A 14,329-nucleotide genomic window follows, 5' to 3' on the forward strand; every position below is an offset into this window, starting at 1 on the left:
TTTAGACATTACCACAAATGAAGGAATCAATTTCATATTTCCACTCTTGCTATTAATGGAATCATATAAGCAACAATTTTTCCTCAAATGCCATTGTAAGGATATTTTAAAATAAATAAAATCAAAAATTTTCTTTTATTTTAAAACTATGCGGAAAAACTTATCCTTACAATCCATATGAAAACTTGTTGTTATCTATTCCTTAGCAATATCTCATAACTCCTAAGAAGTAGCTCAAGAATCCGATTTTCAAACTACGCGATAGAAATCCATCTATGCGATCAGATTCAACATATTCTTTCTTTAAGTTCCTTTACTTTTCTTTGATTCTTAAAACATTACCATGTGACCCAGTCACATCATGTATCAGGAATCTCAGAATAGAAACTTAACAGAGTTAGATTAGTGAACTTTACCTGAAGTAGAGTCAATCTTATTGACTTTAACATCCTTAGGTAAATTTGGCAGCTTCGCAACTAATGACCCTTACTTTGGCAATATAAACATATGGACCCTTTGATAATGGTACACAGGACTATTACAGACTTAACCTTTTTCTCTTTACCATTTGTTCAACCGAGTTGACTATGGTCGATCCCTTTCCATTGGGAAGAGAATGCTTTTCTGGATTTCCTGTGTCACTATTGTCAATGTCCATCAAGTTTTAAGGAAGTTGATCTTAGCAGGTATATAAGATCATTAAGGGTCTTGTCATAGTCTGTTTCATAGGTGTCCCAAAGGAACTCACTATGTGACTTAGAAAGTGATTGAACTACCAACTTTCTCAAGACTTTGACACCCAACTCTCCCGGCTTGTCAATATGTGACTACATCTCCAAGATGTGACCACACCTAGACCTTGTCTTGCCAATAGGGCTTGAGTGACCTTAAACTTTTCAAGAACTTGTGGGGTAGGGAGAATAATTGGAGGAGGTGAAAGAAGTATGATTTCCATGGAATATCATCTTCATTTAGGAAAGCTTGTTTCAAGAGATTTGGGAAGATCATAAATGTCTAAAACAGACATGTTTTGGGAGATATTCATGATAGTTGATCTTAAAGTCCTTAATATGACACCCAGTATGAAATATTAAGGCTATGACCCAACAAACTATTTTACAACTTAGAAGAGGTATGCCGTAATCCAAGCTATAAAACAATTTGAAGGTAGGTGAATGACGATTCACCAATTTCCACCAAGATAAACGAAATGTATTATTAGGTTTTAATTGGTTTTTGAAACTCCTAGATCTTTGAGATTCATTGAACTGTTCAATGGCATGTTTCAATCTCGAGTGTGCCCTTCAGGTTTTGTGACTGGGATGCCGAGGATCACAAAACAAGGTGTGAAGTAACCATGCAAATTACTTGGTACCCTTAATAAATTACCCCTCAATCGATGTGCCGGTTAACCACACATGCTCCATCGATACTATGATAAATATTAAGTCACCCTTTACCTACCTTGTTAAGTCCAAGTTAGTATGCCGGTTAACCACACACGCTCCACTAACCAACTTAAACAAAGTGCAAAGTGTAATTTCATGGATTAGCACCTTATTCACATTTTCCTAAGTAACTAAGATTGGGTATTATTAAGAGTTTAGTTACTTAGTATTTATCATTAATACTTTTAATGAAGGGAGAATTATAGTCCTGTGAAAACCGTTCGGCTAACGACCCTCCACCAGTCAAGCAAGCGGTGGGTGAGAGTGGACACCCATTAAGTTGCCATTTTATAGGCAACAACCTTATACCCACCTTATAGACCGGCTTCGTGAATGAGGCGTACTAGCGGTAAGACCGACTTTACTCTTATACATATATATATTATTAACTTATAATATTATAAAGTATAAGGGTTGAATTTTAACTTTTAAAATTCTAAGGGCTAACTTGGAATTAAAGTATTCATAAGAGAAAACTTTACAAATTCCAAAACTTGAGGGCAAGTTTTGAAACTATTCAAAACTAATTAATTCCATAATTTGTGTGTTTAAAGTAGTTTTAATCCAAAAACTCTTCAAGTTCCATAACTTATGGAAGACTTTAAACTAATAAAAGAATTAACTTTTCTTTATTTTTATAACTTATGGAATTAATTAAGGTTACATTTTTTTTATTTTTTTTTATTTATTTAATGAAGAGACTCTTGGTCCTCCATAACTTGAAGACAAATTATGGAGTCATAACTCCAATTAATTAGAACTAGACTCTTCATTTTTTTTTGTAACCTTTGCCAATTTTATGAGTTTTATGAGTCTTTAATGTGACTCTTCATGTAACTTGAGGACAAGTTACACAAACACATTTTATACTCAAGTCTTAGATTAAAATGGATTGAAAACAACTAATTCAATTAACTTTTCTATTAATCTAAGCAACTCATAAGAACAAGATAATTCAAATCAAACTTTTTCATGTGATTAGTCTAACCTTTAAACTAATACAAAACATGAATCTATTGACAACTATCTCTGAAAATGGATTAGCATGAACATTACCACATCAAAAAACAAGTTTATAAGTTCAAAAACAACTTAGGGTAATGTTCCTAGTCCATTTCTAGCCAAAAAACCTTGAAAATATGTTGTCTGGGGTCCAACTCGTCGAGTGCATGAACAAAACTCGGCGAGTTTGATGCATTTTGCCTTGGACTCGTCGAGTCCCTTCATGGACTCGGCGAGTCTGTTGGGCTGACAACATCAAAACTCGATTTTTCAGCTCCATTTGCAAGTATAACAAGAAAACAAGCCTAGGCTCTGATACCACTGTTGGGTTATGAGCATTCTAACACTCCTAAGTGTACATGCAACCCTAAATACCTTGGATCTATGTTTTCTCTATTATACATGCAAATATGAATATCCAAGGTATTATCCTAAACTAGCATACACAACTATCAATATAACAAGATAGAATACATACCTCTTTGATGGAGCTTGTCTTCATGAAGCTTGAGTACCTAGTGCCCCAAGTGTGACACCTCAAATGGTTCACAATCATCAAAACACTTAGAATAACTTAGAGAGAATTCTACACTTCATGAAATCGGCTAGCCCTTTCTTACTCTCACTAGTGGCCGATTTTTCCTCAAGAATAAGATGCTTATATAGTTATACAATTAGGGTAAACCCTAATTGTCATGACTTTCCATTTCCTTGGATCCATGGGTTCAAATACACCATGGAGCATCCATGGAGCATCATATGGGTTTTGGCGCAACTAGATAATCCATGGAGCATTAGCCCACTATACAAGTATGGATGATTTGCACAATCAACCCATATATTTAATTAGTCTTCTTTTGATCACTTAATTAATCCTAGATTAATTCTTGATCAATACTAATTAAATAATCTTATTATTCTTATTATTAATATACTAGAACTTATAATATATTAACAACCATAAGTGTCTTATTTCTCTCATTATAGTCTATCCAAGTGCATGATGGTATGCAACCCAAATGGACCATGCCGGGTCGGGTCAAGTCTTACCAATTATAGTTATGGACTTAGACATTAATCCAACAAATATATCGTGATTATTTGGTTAAGGGAAACTCGGCGAGTTGTGGGATATCTCGACGAGTTGAGTTAACTCGAAGCGTTGACTTTGACTTTAACTTTGGCCAAGTTGGACGTTTAAGGGGTTTTGAAATATTGATTGGTTTATAAGGGATTGTTTATGTTTATGGATTGAGTAGAGCTGTTTCTGGGTCCGGGTATTTATCCATTTATCTTTCAGCATTCGAGTTGAGTTTCCTTACCGGGTTTAGCGAGTCGAAGGCACCAAGTCCGGCCCATGTGTCTATTATGTTGTTAATATGCTAGTCGTCTCCGTGACTCTCGCATGTGTTGTGTTTATATGTTTTCCTAGGTCAAGGCCTGATGTCGGGCAGGGCCCGATGGATATCTGTATGCTATATGTATCTGTGATTATTGCATGTATTTGATATATGTTATTGTATGATTGGGCGGGGCCTGTTTTACCGAGCTCAACTCGATGTCGAGCGGGGCCCGATGTCGGACGAGGTCCGAAGCCTGGCAGGGCCCACTATTTTTATATTTTATGACTGTTATGTGGTATTTTGGGGGAACTCACTAAGTTTTGTTCTTACGGTTTTCAGTTTATGTTTCAGGTACTTCTGGTTCCAAGGGGAAGAGCTCATGATGACTGCATCGCACACACCATTGGGATTTTGTTATGATGTTTCACTCTGATTTATGACATATTGATACACTGGTTTATTACAAATGTTTGGATGATATGGAAGTTTACTATGTTATCTATTATTAAAAATAAAAATTTTTGGGACCATATTTTTGGATGTTACTCACTTAGGTCGTGTATGTTACAAATGGTATCATAGCTATAGTTTAAGCGAATTAGGTTTAGTATGTTCAGACTTAGAATTAAATTATAGGATATGAAAATAAAAAGAGTATTTAGGACCACTATTTGTGATGATCACTTAGGTCAAGTATGTTTATAAGCAGTGTTACTGTACACAACTAATAAATAGAATATGAATTGGTTTCAATTGGGTTTTCTATGCATAAAATACACTCTAAACTATGTAGCGGAAAAAGTGAAAATACGATATACCTAAGTGTACGTGCAACCTATGGATCTATGGTTTCATGCTAATTACATCTACCCTATGAAACATAAAAACACAAAGAAGAAAAACATACCTCTTATGTTACCCTTGATCTCCATGCTAGAGATCTTAATCTTGTCCTCCACGAAGTTGCTTGAATGAGAGGACCCAAACCAGAATCCCTCTAATAGTATCACACCCAATGAAACCAAAGAGTGGAATAAAAATAACTAGGAGAATGGTCAATTTCATAAACCCTAAGAGGGTTAGAAATCATCCCAAAAAGGTGAGGAAGAAGAGTTGGCGAATCTTCAAGCCAAGGTGCAAGAAAAAATGTTGGTTTATTTATTGTATTGTGTCAATTTTTTGTGTGTACGTATTTAGTCTTTTGCTAATGGGTTGGTCCTGTCCATCCCTCTTTATGTTGCTAGGGTTAGCTATTTATAGTGCATGCATGTATTGTTTTAGGGTTAATCGATTGTATTGCCTGACTAAGCTTCTACAGAAAAGTTCATGTTGAAATCTTCTAAAGCTTTGATAATATTAAGCATTCGACATCTTCAATCATTGTTCTTGTTGTTTCATTTAATCTACTGTTTAGAATCTATCGATTTTTAGTTCATTGTTCTTACAATTGGTATCAGAACAGGAGATTGTGTAAATCATACGCTAATCTTTTAGCGTGTTTTGTTAGAGTTTTGAGTTGTTATTGGATTTGTTCTTGTTGTTTTGATCGTTTCTATCGATTACAAACGGAAGATATGAATCATGTTTGTAACCCTAAACTCGATCATTGTTTTACACATCTAATTCTATAACAATTCTTGTGAATCTTGAAATCATGCAACACGAAGATTCTCATACTCTTTCATTCAATATTTTCAGCAGTATCGGGTCTACTACTAGAATCCCAATCCTTTTTCCACAGGATTATGAAGTCTGGGCCTTACACTTTCAAGATTATGTTTTAGGTCTTGAAGAACACGACTCAACCATATGGGAGGCTATAACACAACAGACTTTCTCTTACACATCTACAAGGAAGATCGTCATGACTCAAGCCGACTACAACACAATTCTGGTTGATCATAAAGACACTCCTCAAGATGAAAAAGATAAATTATCATGTAACATCAAGGCAATGAGAATAATAAGGTTTGCTCTTCCACCACATACTTTTTGTCTGGTGAGTGCATGTGAGTCGGCTAAGGAAATCTGGGATAGGTTAAAGGAGATTTATTCAAGCGATGCTGATTTGGAACACTCGGTTCTTAACAAGCGTCACATTACAACAAACCAAACCATAAAACCACTATTCCCTTTCATTTTCTTCTCCAACCACCGACAACCAAAGTACCAAATCAGACGGAGATTTTGTAGCTAAGTTGTACACATCAGTCTTTGTTTGTTTGATTGATGTTCTTAAAATAGGCATTGATCATTTAGGACTTGATTCAACATAAGTCTTAGGGTGTTTGGGATTGCTTATTTAGCTTAATAAGATTTTTTGATCAAAATGCTTATTAGTTTATGTGGTGCAAAATGAAGTTTCTAATAAAAGTGGTTTGATTAGCGTATCCGGTGGCAAAAAGCTATAAGTAGATAATTGTTTTTCTAAAAATGTTTGAATTAATTTATAATATATGTAAAATGACCAAAAAGGATATCGTGAAGGTTGTGAAATTGTTAAATGGAGGAAAACTATGAACGATAAGGGTAAATAGATTTGGTGCTATTATTGTCCTTTTAGTTTAGTAGGCTATAAGCCGTTTCAAAAAGTCAGGTAAGCTTGAGTTATGAAAAATAACTTTTAGAGGGTGGTAAAAGCCATTTTCAAAAGTGCTTATTAGCTCTGTAAACATTTTTGCAAACTAATTGAATTTTTGAAAAACTAATAAATCAATAAACCATTTTCAAACTCAATCCCAAACACCACCTTAAAGGTGTTGTAGCTTATTCTAATGTGATAACTTTTTGGTATCTGGAAGAGATCAAGAGACGAAGGTTAAGTTGATTAATTTGTTTATAGCTTATGTGAAAGCTAATTCTCTATAGCTTTTCTAGAGAAGATTCTCCATCTAGTGTGTACTTAATTTGAGGACTTCAGTAACATAAAAGAGTTAGCTTCAATAAAATTTGGAGAGAGGACTTCGATCATGAGAGTAGGAACAAAAAGAAAAAAAAAAGATGATGGAGGTGGTGGTGGTGTAGGAGGGAAAGAGATAGGCCAACCCAAAGATTTCGAAGGGTCTGTGCAATTTAACAAAAATGGACCATAAATCTTAAAAGATCTAAAAATTTAAGTTATAAATATGAAAATCATTGGTGTCATAGAGTCTGGACGATTCACTAGCCATCAGTAATAAACTAATAATCAAGAATGACTAGCCATCAGTAACTAATAATCAAGAATGACGTGTTGTGAGTGTTTTTTAATTTTGATTTAAATTATAAATATGAAAATAAAAAGTTAAACATATTAGCAAAAGTAAATAGTCAATTTGTTAAAAATACAAGATTTGATCTATCAACATTTTAAAGATTAGGTCAAAGATGCATTCTGACCTAACCAGAGGGACTAAAACAGTGATTTACTTATAAGGCTGGAAGGAGTGGTGCCATCGAAACCGCACTCCCTCCCCCGCCACGTAAGCGCCATGTCACTTTTTACCACTCAAGTGTGGTTTCTTGCCACACTTTTACTTTTATTTTTCTTTTGTTTTTTTTTTTTGTTAACTATTTTAATTTAATAAAACTTATTTTTTTAATTTTAAAAACATAATATTTAATTAATTAAAAATACAAATACCATAAATTACTTAATTAAAAAAAACCTAAAAATTTAGAAAAACAAAGTGGAAACATAAAACCTACAACTTAAAAAAAACATACAAGAAACCATTAAAAACTTGAAAAAAAAAACTAAAAATTAGCCACGATTGATGTAACGGTTTTTCACTTCCTCCTTCATCGCCAAAACCACTTCAAGCTCGGCCCCGGTCATATTCGATGTGTCCATCGCTAGTATTCGCATGACGCTCTCCCTTTGTTTCCAAAGCTCTCTTTCAGAAGCAATTTTCAAAATCTTGTCCATTCTGTCTTTTATACCCTTCATGTCGGTTCCCGTTTCTTTCAAATCATCTGAATCCGACGCTTTGCCTTTGCCTTTGCTTTTTGATTTGTCTCTTCCCAATGGTCGGGAAGGTGGTGAAACTGGAACAGGTTCATCTTCTTTCAGGTCAAATTGAACACGAGCATCTGATGCAGTGTGGTCGGGCTCAGGTGTTCTGCTGCGTTTTGACCCACTGTCGATATGTTGGTCAGATGTTTTGCTACTCAGCCATTTCCTGTTATCTTTCAAAAAAATTCCAAACTTCAAGAAACTTGAAAGCCTTCAGATTTTCTTTTTGATACACTTTCAACGCTTTCTTCAAAATGACTTCATCGCTTTCTCCACTTTTCCATTGACGTTTCATGTTGTTCCACAAGTCATTAAACAACATGACTTCCTTGTTCATCTTCCCCCATTTGGAGTACACTTGATGTTTTGAACGGTATTCTCCACGGTTTATTCCTTTATGGAACCTGTGTAAAACGCGAATCCAAAAGCGGTCATGCTTTTGGTCTTTTCCAACCGTCGCATCTTTTGAAATATCGATCAAAGATTGTGCCAACACTAACGCTTCCAAAGGTTCCCAACATCTAGCCTCCGCCTTCTCTTTTCTTTTAGTTGCTGCGCGAGTAGGCTGAGTTTCCGTAACAAATTCCGGTTCGGAATCAGAAACGACCGTTTCTGGTTGTGTTTGTGTTTGTTGAACAAACTCGGGTTGGGACAAAAAATCAAATTGATTAAAATTCGGGTCGGGTTGTGGTAGTGGTGGTGTTTGTGGATGTGGTTGCCCTAGTCGTTGTGGAAAACAAGGAAACATACCGCCGTAGTGGTAATACGGAGGTGAGAAAATTGGTTGATCAAATGAAGGTATTAGGGTGTTGGTGTTTGACTGGTGTTTTTTCTTTGCTAGGTCTTTTGGAAGAAGACATTCTTTCAAAGAAAATTGGATGAAATGATTGTGTTTATATGTGTTTAGGTTGTGCAAATGTAAAAATTGTAACATATATATATGTATATATATATATATATATATATATATATATATATATATGGAGTAATTGGGTAAAAAAAATAAAAAATAAAAAATAAATACAAAGAATCTTTGAACGGTCAAAAGAAAAAGGCACAATCAATCAGCACACGCGGTCTTCAATGGCCGCATTGCGGTCTCGACCGCAACAAACCGCACCCTGAAGGCGGTGTTTGCGGCCCACGTGGCATCACCGGTTCCAAACCACATACCACACCGACCAGCCTAAAAGCATCAACTAGATGTAACAGCACTTTTTCCATGGTAAAAGAAGTTAAAAAAAACATTTGATACGTGAGTCGTCTACCTCCTTTCCAAAGATCTTTCCTTTATCAGGTTTTGACGTTTTGTGCGTTCAAAATCGGGTCCGTTGGGGTAAAAAATCAAATCATCATCCACAAGTTTTTAGGGGATTGCAAGAAACCATTTATCCAAATCTTCTCTCCCCTTAAATCTTTACAAATAAGCCGTCATCCCATTAGTTAAACCTCAAAAAAGATCGGCATTTTCATTTCCTTTATCTGGCTTCTTGAATCTTGATAATCACCCAATATTGTTTTCAACTTTGGGAATCAACAATCGGTTGAATACCCAGGCGGGTGTGGTCTTCATTTGAAAAGAAAACAAGCAAACGCGTCGAAGTCCAGAATCCTGCCTGGGGTTTTCTTTTGCACACCTTCTGCTCGATCATTTGCCCGTGTGAAGTTTTTTGTTATAATTCATCGCAACAAAGTTTCGGTATTCTTTGCTTGACAAAATTAGCAACGAGATTAGGGTTCTTCAGAGAAAAGATGACGATTGACTTGGTACCAGGGAGTTCAGGGTTAATCGACGCCGGTGGTGACAAGAAAATCACATATTTTAGCAACAAATACGTGCTGGGCTTGACTGTAATTGCCGGCATTGGTGGTCTCCTTTTCGGTTACGACACAGGTATTCACTTTTTTTCATAAACATCGCATATATGTATCGTATCTATATCTATGTTGATTTTGATTCTTATGCAAATTTTCTTGTTCAAATTGAATTAGCCATATGATTGTATATTCTACGCTTTAGTCGAAAAGCTGTTACTTTTTCAAAATTCAGCAGATGCTATCGCAGAATCCATATAGTAAGATTAGTGTCAAACCCTTTAACCAAATTGCCCCCTTTACACTTCCATCGACGCGATACATATTCTTTTTTCGGTAGTGTTTCCAAGACGTGAAAAGACAAAAACACCCCTAACAGGATTCATCAAACTCACTTTTGTTAAGATCCCCTTTCCACATCTCTTTCAGGAGTCATATCAGGAGCCCTTCTATACATCCGTGATGATTTTGAAGCAGTCGATCAAAGCAGTGTCTTACAGGTACAAAAAAGTTCACTTCCCATCTTCTTAATCGGTGGCATCTAGAAGCACAAAGTCTCAACAACCTCGACTTTACCAATGTGATTTACCAAAAAGCCCTTCCCTTTAAACCTTTCTCAAATCTTCAACTTTCTAAATTCCATTTACATAACAGGAGACAATTGTTAGCATGGCTTTACTTGGTGCCATAATCGGAGCTGCAACTGGTGGGTGGATAAATGACACACATGGGCGAAAAAGTGCTACACTTATTGCTGACGTCATCTTTGCAGTTGGATCTTTTGTGATGGCTAGTGCCCCTGATCCATATGTGCTTATATTTGGTCGATTATTGGTTGGAATTGGTGTTGGAATTGCTTCTGTTACAGCTCCAATGTATATTGCTGAAGCTGCACCTTCAGAAATAAGAGGAGGGCTTGTGAGCACCAATGTGCTTATGATCACTGGTGGACAATTTCTTTCATATCTTGTTAATCTTGGCTTCACACAGGTTAAAAAGATTCGTATTTTAATCTTTTCTCATAAAGCTTACACCTTTATTAGATTAATCGTATCTTTTTATCAAGGGTGATTTACATTTACCTTTCTCAAGCTTGTGTAATTTGAGAGAGGTGACATATTTGTTAAAACAAATGGTAAGTAATTATAGAAACTACAGAGACCCACACTGTAATTTAGTCTTCTTATAAAGAATATCAAAACCGGGACCTAAAGTGCTGAAAATGGCAAACTGTAGGGAGTTAGGGACCAAAAGTGTAAGTCTCTCATTTCTTGCAAATTCAAAACTAGACTGACCAAAAGTAATATCGGAAAAGCAACACTATAGGGACCAAAAATATAATTCATGCAAAGTAAAAACTTCAGGGACCAAAAGTGTAATTCCAGAAAATTGAAACTGTAGGGACCAAAAGTGATTTTTGCTTATTTCTTTTTTTGCAAATTAGAAAGTACATGGTCCAAAAGTGTAATTCCACAAATTTAAAACTACAGGGACTAGAAATGTAATTCCAGAAAATTAAAACTATAGGGACCAAAAGTGTTTTTTTCTTATTTCCTTCATACAAATTAAAAAAAAAGCACATGGAACAAAATTGTAGTTCTACAAATTTAAAACTACAGGGACTAGAAATGTAATTTATGCAAAATAAAAACTACAGGAACCAAAAGTGTCATTTGCTTATTTCCTTCTTGCAAATTAAAAAGCACATGGTTCAAAAGTGTAATTCCACAAATTTAAAACTACAGGGACTAGAAATGTAATTCCAGAAAATTAAAACTATAGGGACCAAAAGTGTTTTTTTTTTCTTATTTCCTTCATACAAATTAAAAAAGCACATGGAACAAAAGTGTAGTTCCACAAATTTAAAACTACAGGGACTAGAAATGTAATTTATGCAAAATAAAACTACCGGAACCAAAAGTGTCATTTGCTTATTTCCTTCTTGCAAATTAAAAATCACATGGACCAAAAGTGTAATTCCACAAATCTAAAACTACAGGGACTAGAAATGTAATTTATGCAAATTCAAAACTACAAGGAGCATAAGTTTCTTTTGCTTACTTCCTTGAAATTTAAAAAGTACATGGTCCAAAAGTGTAATGCCACAATTTAAAAGTATAGGGACTACTGACTAGAAATGTAGTTTATGCAAAATAAAAACTACAGGGACCAAAAGTGTCTTTAGAAAAAGACACTTTTGGTCCCTGTAGTTTTTATTTTGCACAAATTACATTTCTAATCACTAGTCAATTCCACAAATTTAAAACTACAGGGACTAAAAAAGTAATTTATGCAAATTAACTTATTCGAATAATTCTCGACAGGTTCGTGGGACATGGCGATGGATGCTTGGAATTGCTGCCATTCCTGCCATCCTTCAGTTTTCTTTGATGTTGCTTTTACCCGAATCACCTCGTTGGCTATACAAAAACGTAAGATATTTTGTATTCTAGTGTGTGTGTGTGTGTGTGTTTGTATGTATATATATGTAATATGTTGAATTAAATTGTTGTGTTATGTAGAGAAGTAGTTCAGAGGCAATTGCCATGTTGTCAAAGATTTATGATCCTGATCGATTACAAGATGAACTCCAACAGCTTTCTGCTGCCTTAGATGAAGAACGCCGAAACAGGAATTCTGTGAGATATCGTGATGTGTTTAAAATCAAAGAAATCAGACTTGCGTTTGTGGCTGGAGCTGGTTTACAGGTAAAAAGTAAAAACAGCCCTTATATTTATTAGCTTTTTACATATTTGACCTGTGTATTTTTTACAATAACTAAGTTATTTTTGGTCCTGTATAGTTTTTGGTGCCTTTTTTTATTTGTTAACAATGGGCACCAAAATTGTAAGATGAAACTGTTTGGGACCAAGACTACAATTTTTGAGCAAACTTAGGGACCAAAAATGTAATTTTCTGTAAATTGCATTTGTAGACAAATTCAAACAAAAATAAATTATTTGTTTATATTTAATTATCATATTATTAAAATAACCATTGTTTTAATATATTAAATGATCCAAGTACTAAATTATAAGAATAACCACTATATGACCGTGGATATAACAAATTAACAAATTTTCAGAATTTTTATTTAGCAGTCAATTGCGAAATTGCTGATAATTTGCGGGATGATGTCATTTCCCAAAAAAACAGGAATTTTTTTTGGTAGCTTTATGTCCGTTTGTAAGTACTAATATGTTATACGGGTTTGATTAAACAAAAATTAAATATAAAAGTTTAAACAAAAATTTATTTAAATTTGAAATTTAAAATTTAAAAGGAAATATATTAAATACTATATGAGTACTAATATTGTAATTTATTGATTATTTTCAATTAAGGCAATTATTAATTGAGGTATAAATATGATGTGTTAATTAAGAAAAGATTAAAAAAAATAATAATAAGAAAATGACAAATGGAAAAAACAGTTAATCAAAAATACCAAAAAATGACATATGATCAAGTTAATAAGAGAGTGATATGTGACAAAATTATTTTCATTTATTATGGAGGATAAAGTAATATAAATTTAATTTATAATAGTGCATCACAAGTAACAAAAATATTACATATTGATCATAAACTAAAAATGCACAACTTCAAAGTTGAAAGACCAAATTGTACGAAAAGGAAACTTTAACACCAAATATTTTTATGTAAATAAATAGTACAACACGGTATTTGATGGTTTACACTACGACATTCTGATTTACCTTTCTCATGTTTTACTGTGTAATTCGTTTAGGGTTTAGGGTTTAGGGTTTTGGTCAGAAACAAATAAAACATTCAATGTAACAACTTTTTTACTTTCCAGGCATTTCAACAATTCACCGGAATCAACACTGTGATGTACTACGGTCCAACCATAGTCCAAATGGCTGGATTCGGATCAAACCAATTAGCCCTCCAACTCTCTCTCATAGTTGCATTAATGAATGCCGCCGGAACAATCGTCGGAATCTACCTCATCGACCACGTCGGCCGCCGGAAACTCGCGCTCAGCAGCCTAATAGGGGTAATTCTGTCATTAATCCTTCTCGCGGTTGCGTTCTTCCTTGAATCATCCGGACACGCCAACATGGGATGGGTTGCGGTTCTTGGATTAGTGCTTTATATTTCCGCTTTTGCCCCTGGGATGGGGCCGGTTCCGTGGACAGTGAATTCCGAGATATATTCGGAATCATATCGCGGGATTTGTGGCGGAATGTCGGCTACGGTGAATTGGGTGTCGAATTTGATTGTTGCTCAGAGCTTTCTTTCGATTGCGGATGCGGTTGGAATTGGGATGACTTTTTTGATTTTGGCAGGAATTGCGGTGGTGGCGGTGGGTTTTGTGGTGGTGTTTGTGCCGGAGACTAAAGGGTTGACTTTTGAGGAGGTGGAGAAGTTGTGGAGGGAAAGGGCTTGGGGATGTGGTAATAATGGTAATGGAACAGAATCCCTACTTGAAGATGATGAGGCATAGTTTTTGTTGATGTGTTAAAAGAATATATATATATATATATATATATATATATATATATATATATATATATATATATATATATATATATATATATATATATATATATATATATATATATATATATATATCATAGCGATGGTTATTGGTTAATAGGAATGATGATGAGTCTAAACTTTAGGGTTTAGTTTTGGATGTGTTTTAAGATGATTATTCGAAGATTAAATTTAGCGGCAATAGATAAATGAAGCTATGGGTA

General features: G+C 34.7%; 1 protein-coding gene across 2 annotated transcripts; it reads left to right on the forward strand.

The window, feature by feature from the left end:
- The first annotated feature begins 9,089 nt into the window (after positions 1–9,089).
- On the forward strand, positions 9,090–14,113 carry LOC145031314 (inositol transporter 1-like). 2 transcript variants are annotated; one of them, XM_078979842.1, is made up of 6 exons: positions 9,090–9,681; positions 10,032–10,102; positions 10,257–10,592; positions 11,927–12,034; positions 12,125–12,310; positions 13,423–14,113. In XM_078979842.1, the coding sequence occupies exons 1-6, from the start codon at positions 9,540–9,542 to the stop codon at positions 14,071–14,073; spliced, it is 1,494 nt and encodes a 497-aa protein (XP_078835968.1). In that variant the 5' UTR covers positions 9,090–9,539; the 3' UTR covers positions 14,074–14,113. The 2 variants fall into 2 exon arrangements, with proteins under 2 accessions (XP_078835968.1, XP_078835969.1); XM_078979843.1 differs by having other exon boundaries at positions 9,605–9,681; positions 10,032–10,182.
- The last annotated feature ends 216 nt before the right edge of the window (positions 14,114–14,329 follow it).

The sequence above is a fragment of the Lactuca saligna genome, chromosome 2 (assembly GCF_052625555.1).
Source record: "Lactuca saligna cultivar CGN05327 chromosome 2, ASM5262555v1, whole genome shotgun sequence".
Classification (NCBI taxonomy): domain Eukaryota; kingdom Viridiplantae; phylum Streptophyta; class Magnoliopsida; order Asterales; family Asteraceae; genus Lactuca; species Lactuca saligna.

Bases quoted from the DNA above. Each gene is read 5' to 3' on its own strand.
- LOC145031314 (XM_078979842.1), top strand. From the start codon at position 9,540: ATGACGATTGACTTGGTACCAGGGAGTTCAGGGTTAATCGACGCCGGT. The intron at 10,103-10,256 runs GTACAAAAAAGT...TTTACATAACAG, and splicing joins ATCAAAGCAGTGTCTTACAG to GAGACAATTGTTAGCATGGC. The intron at 12,311-13,422 runs GTAAAAAGTAAA...TTTACTTTCCAG, and splicing joins TGGCTGGAGCTGGTTTACAG to GCATTTCAACAATTCACCGG.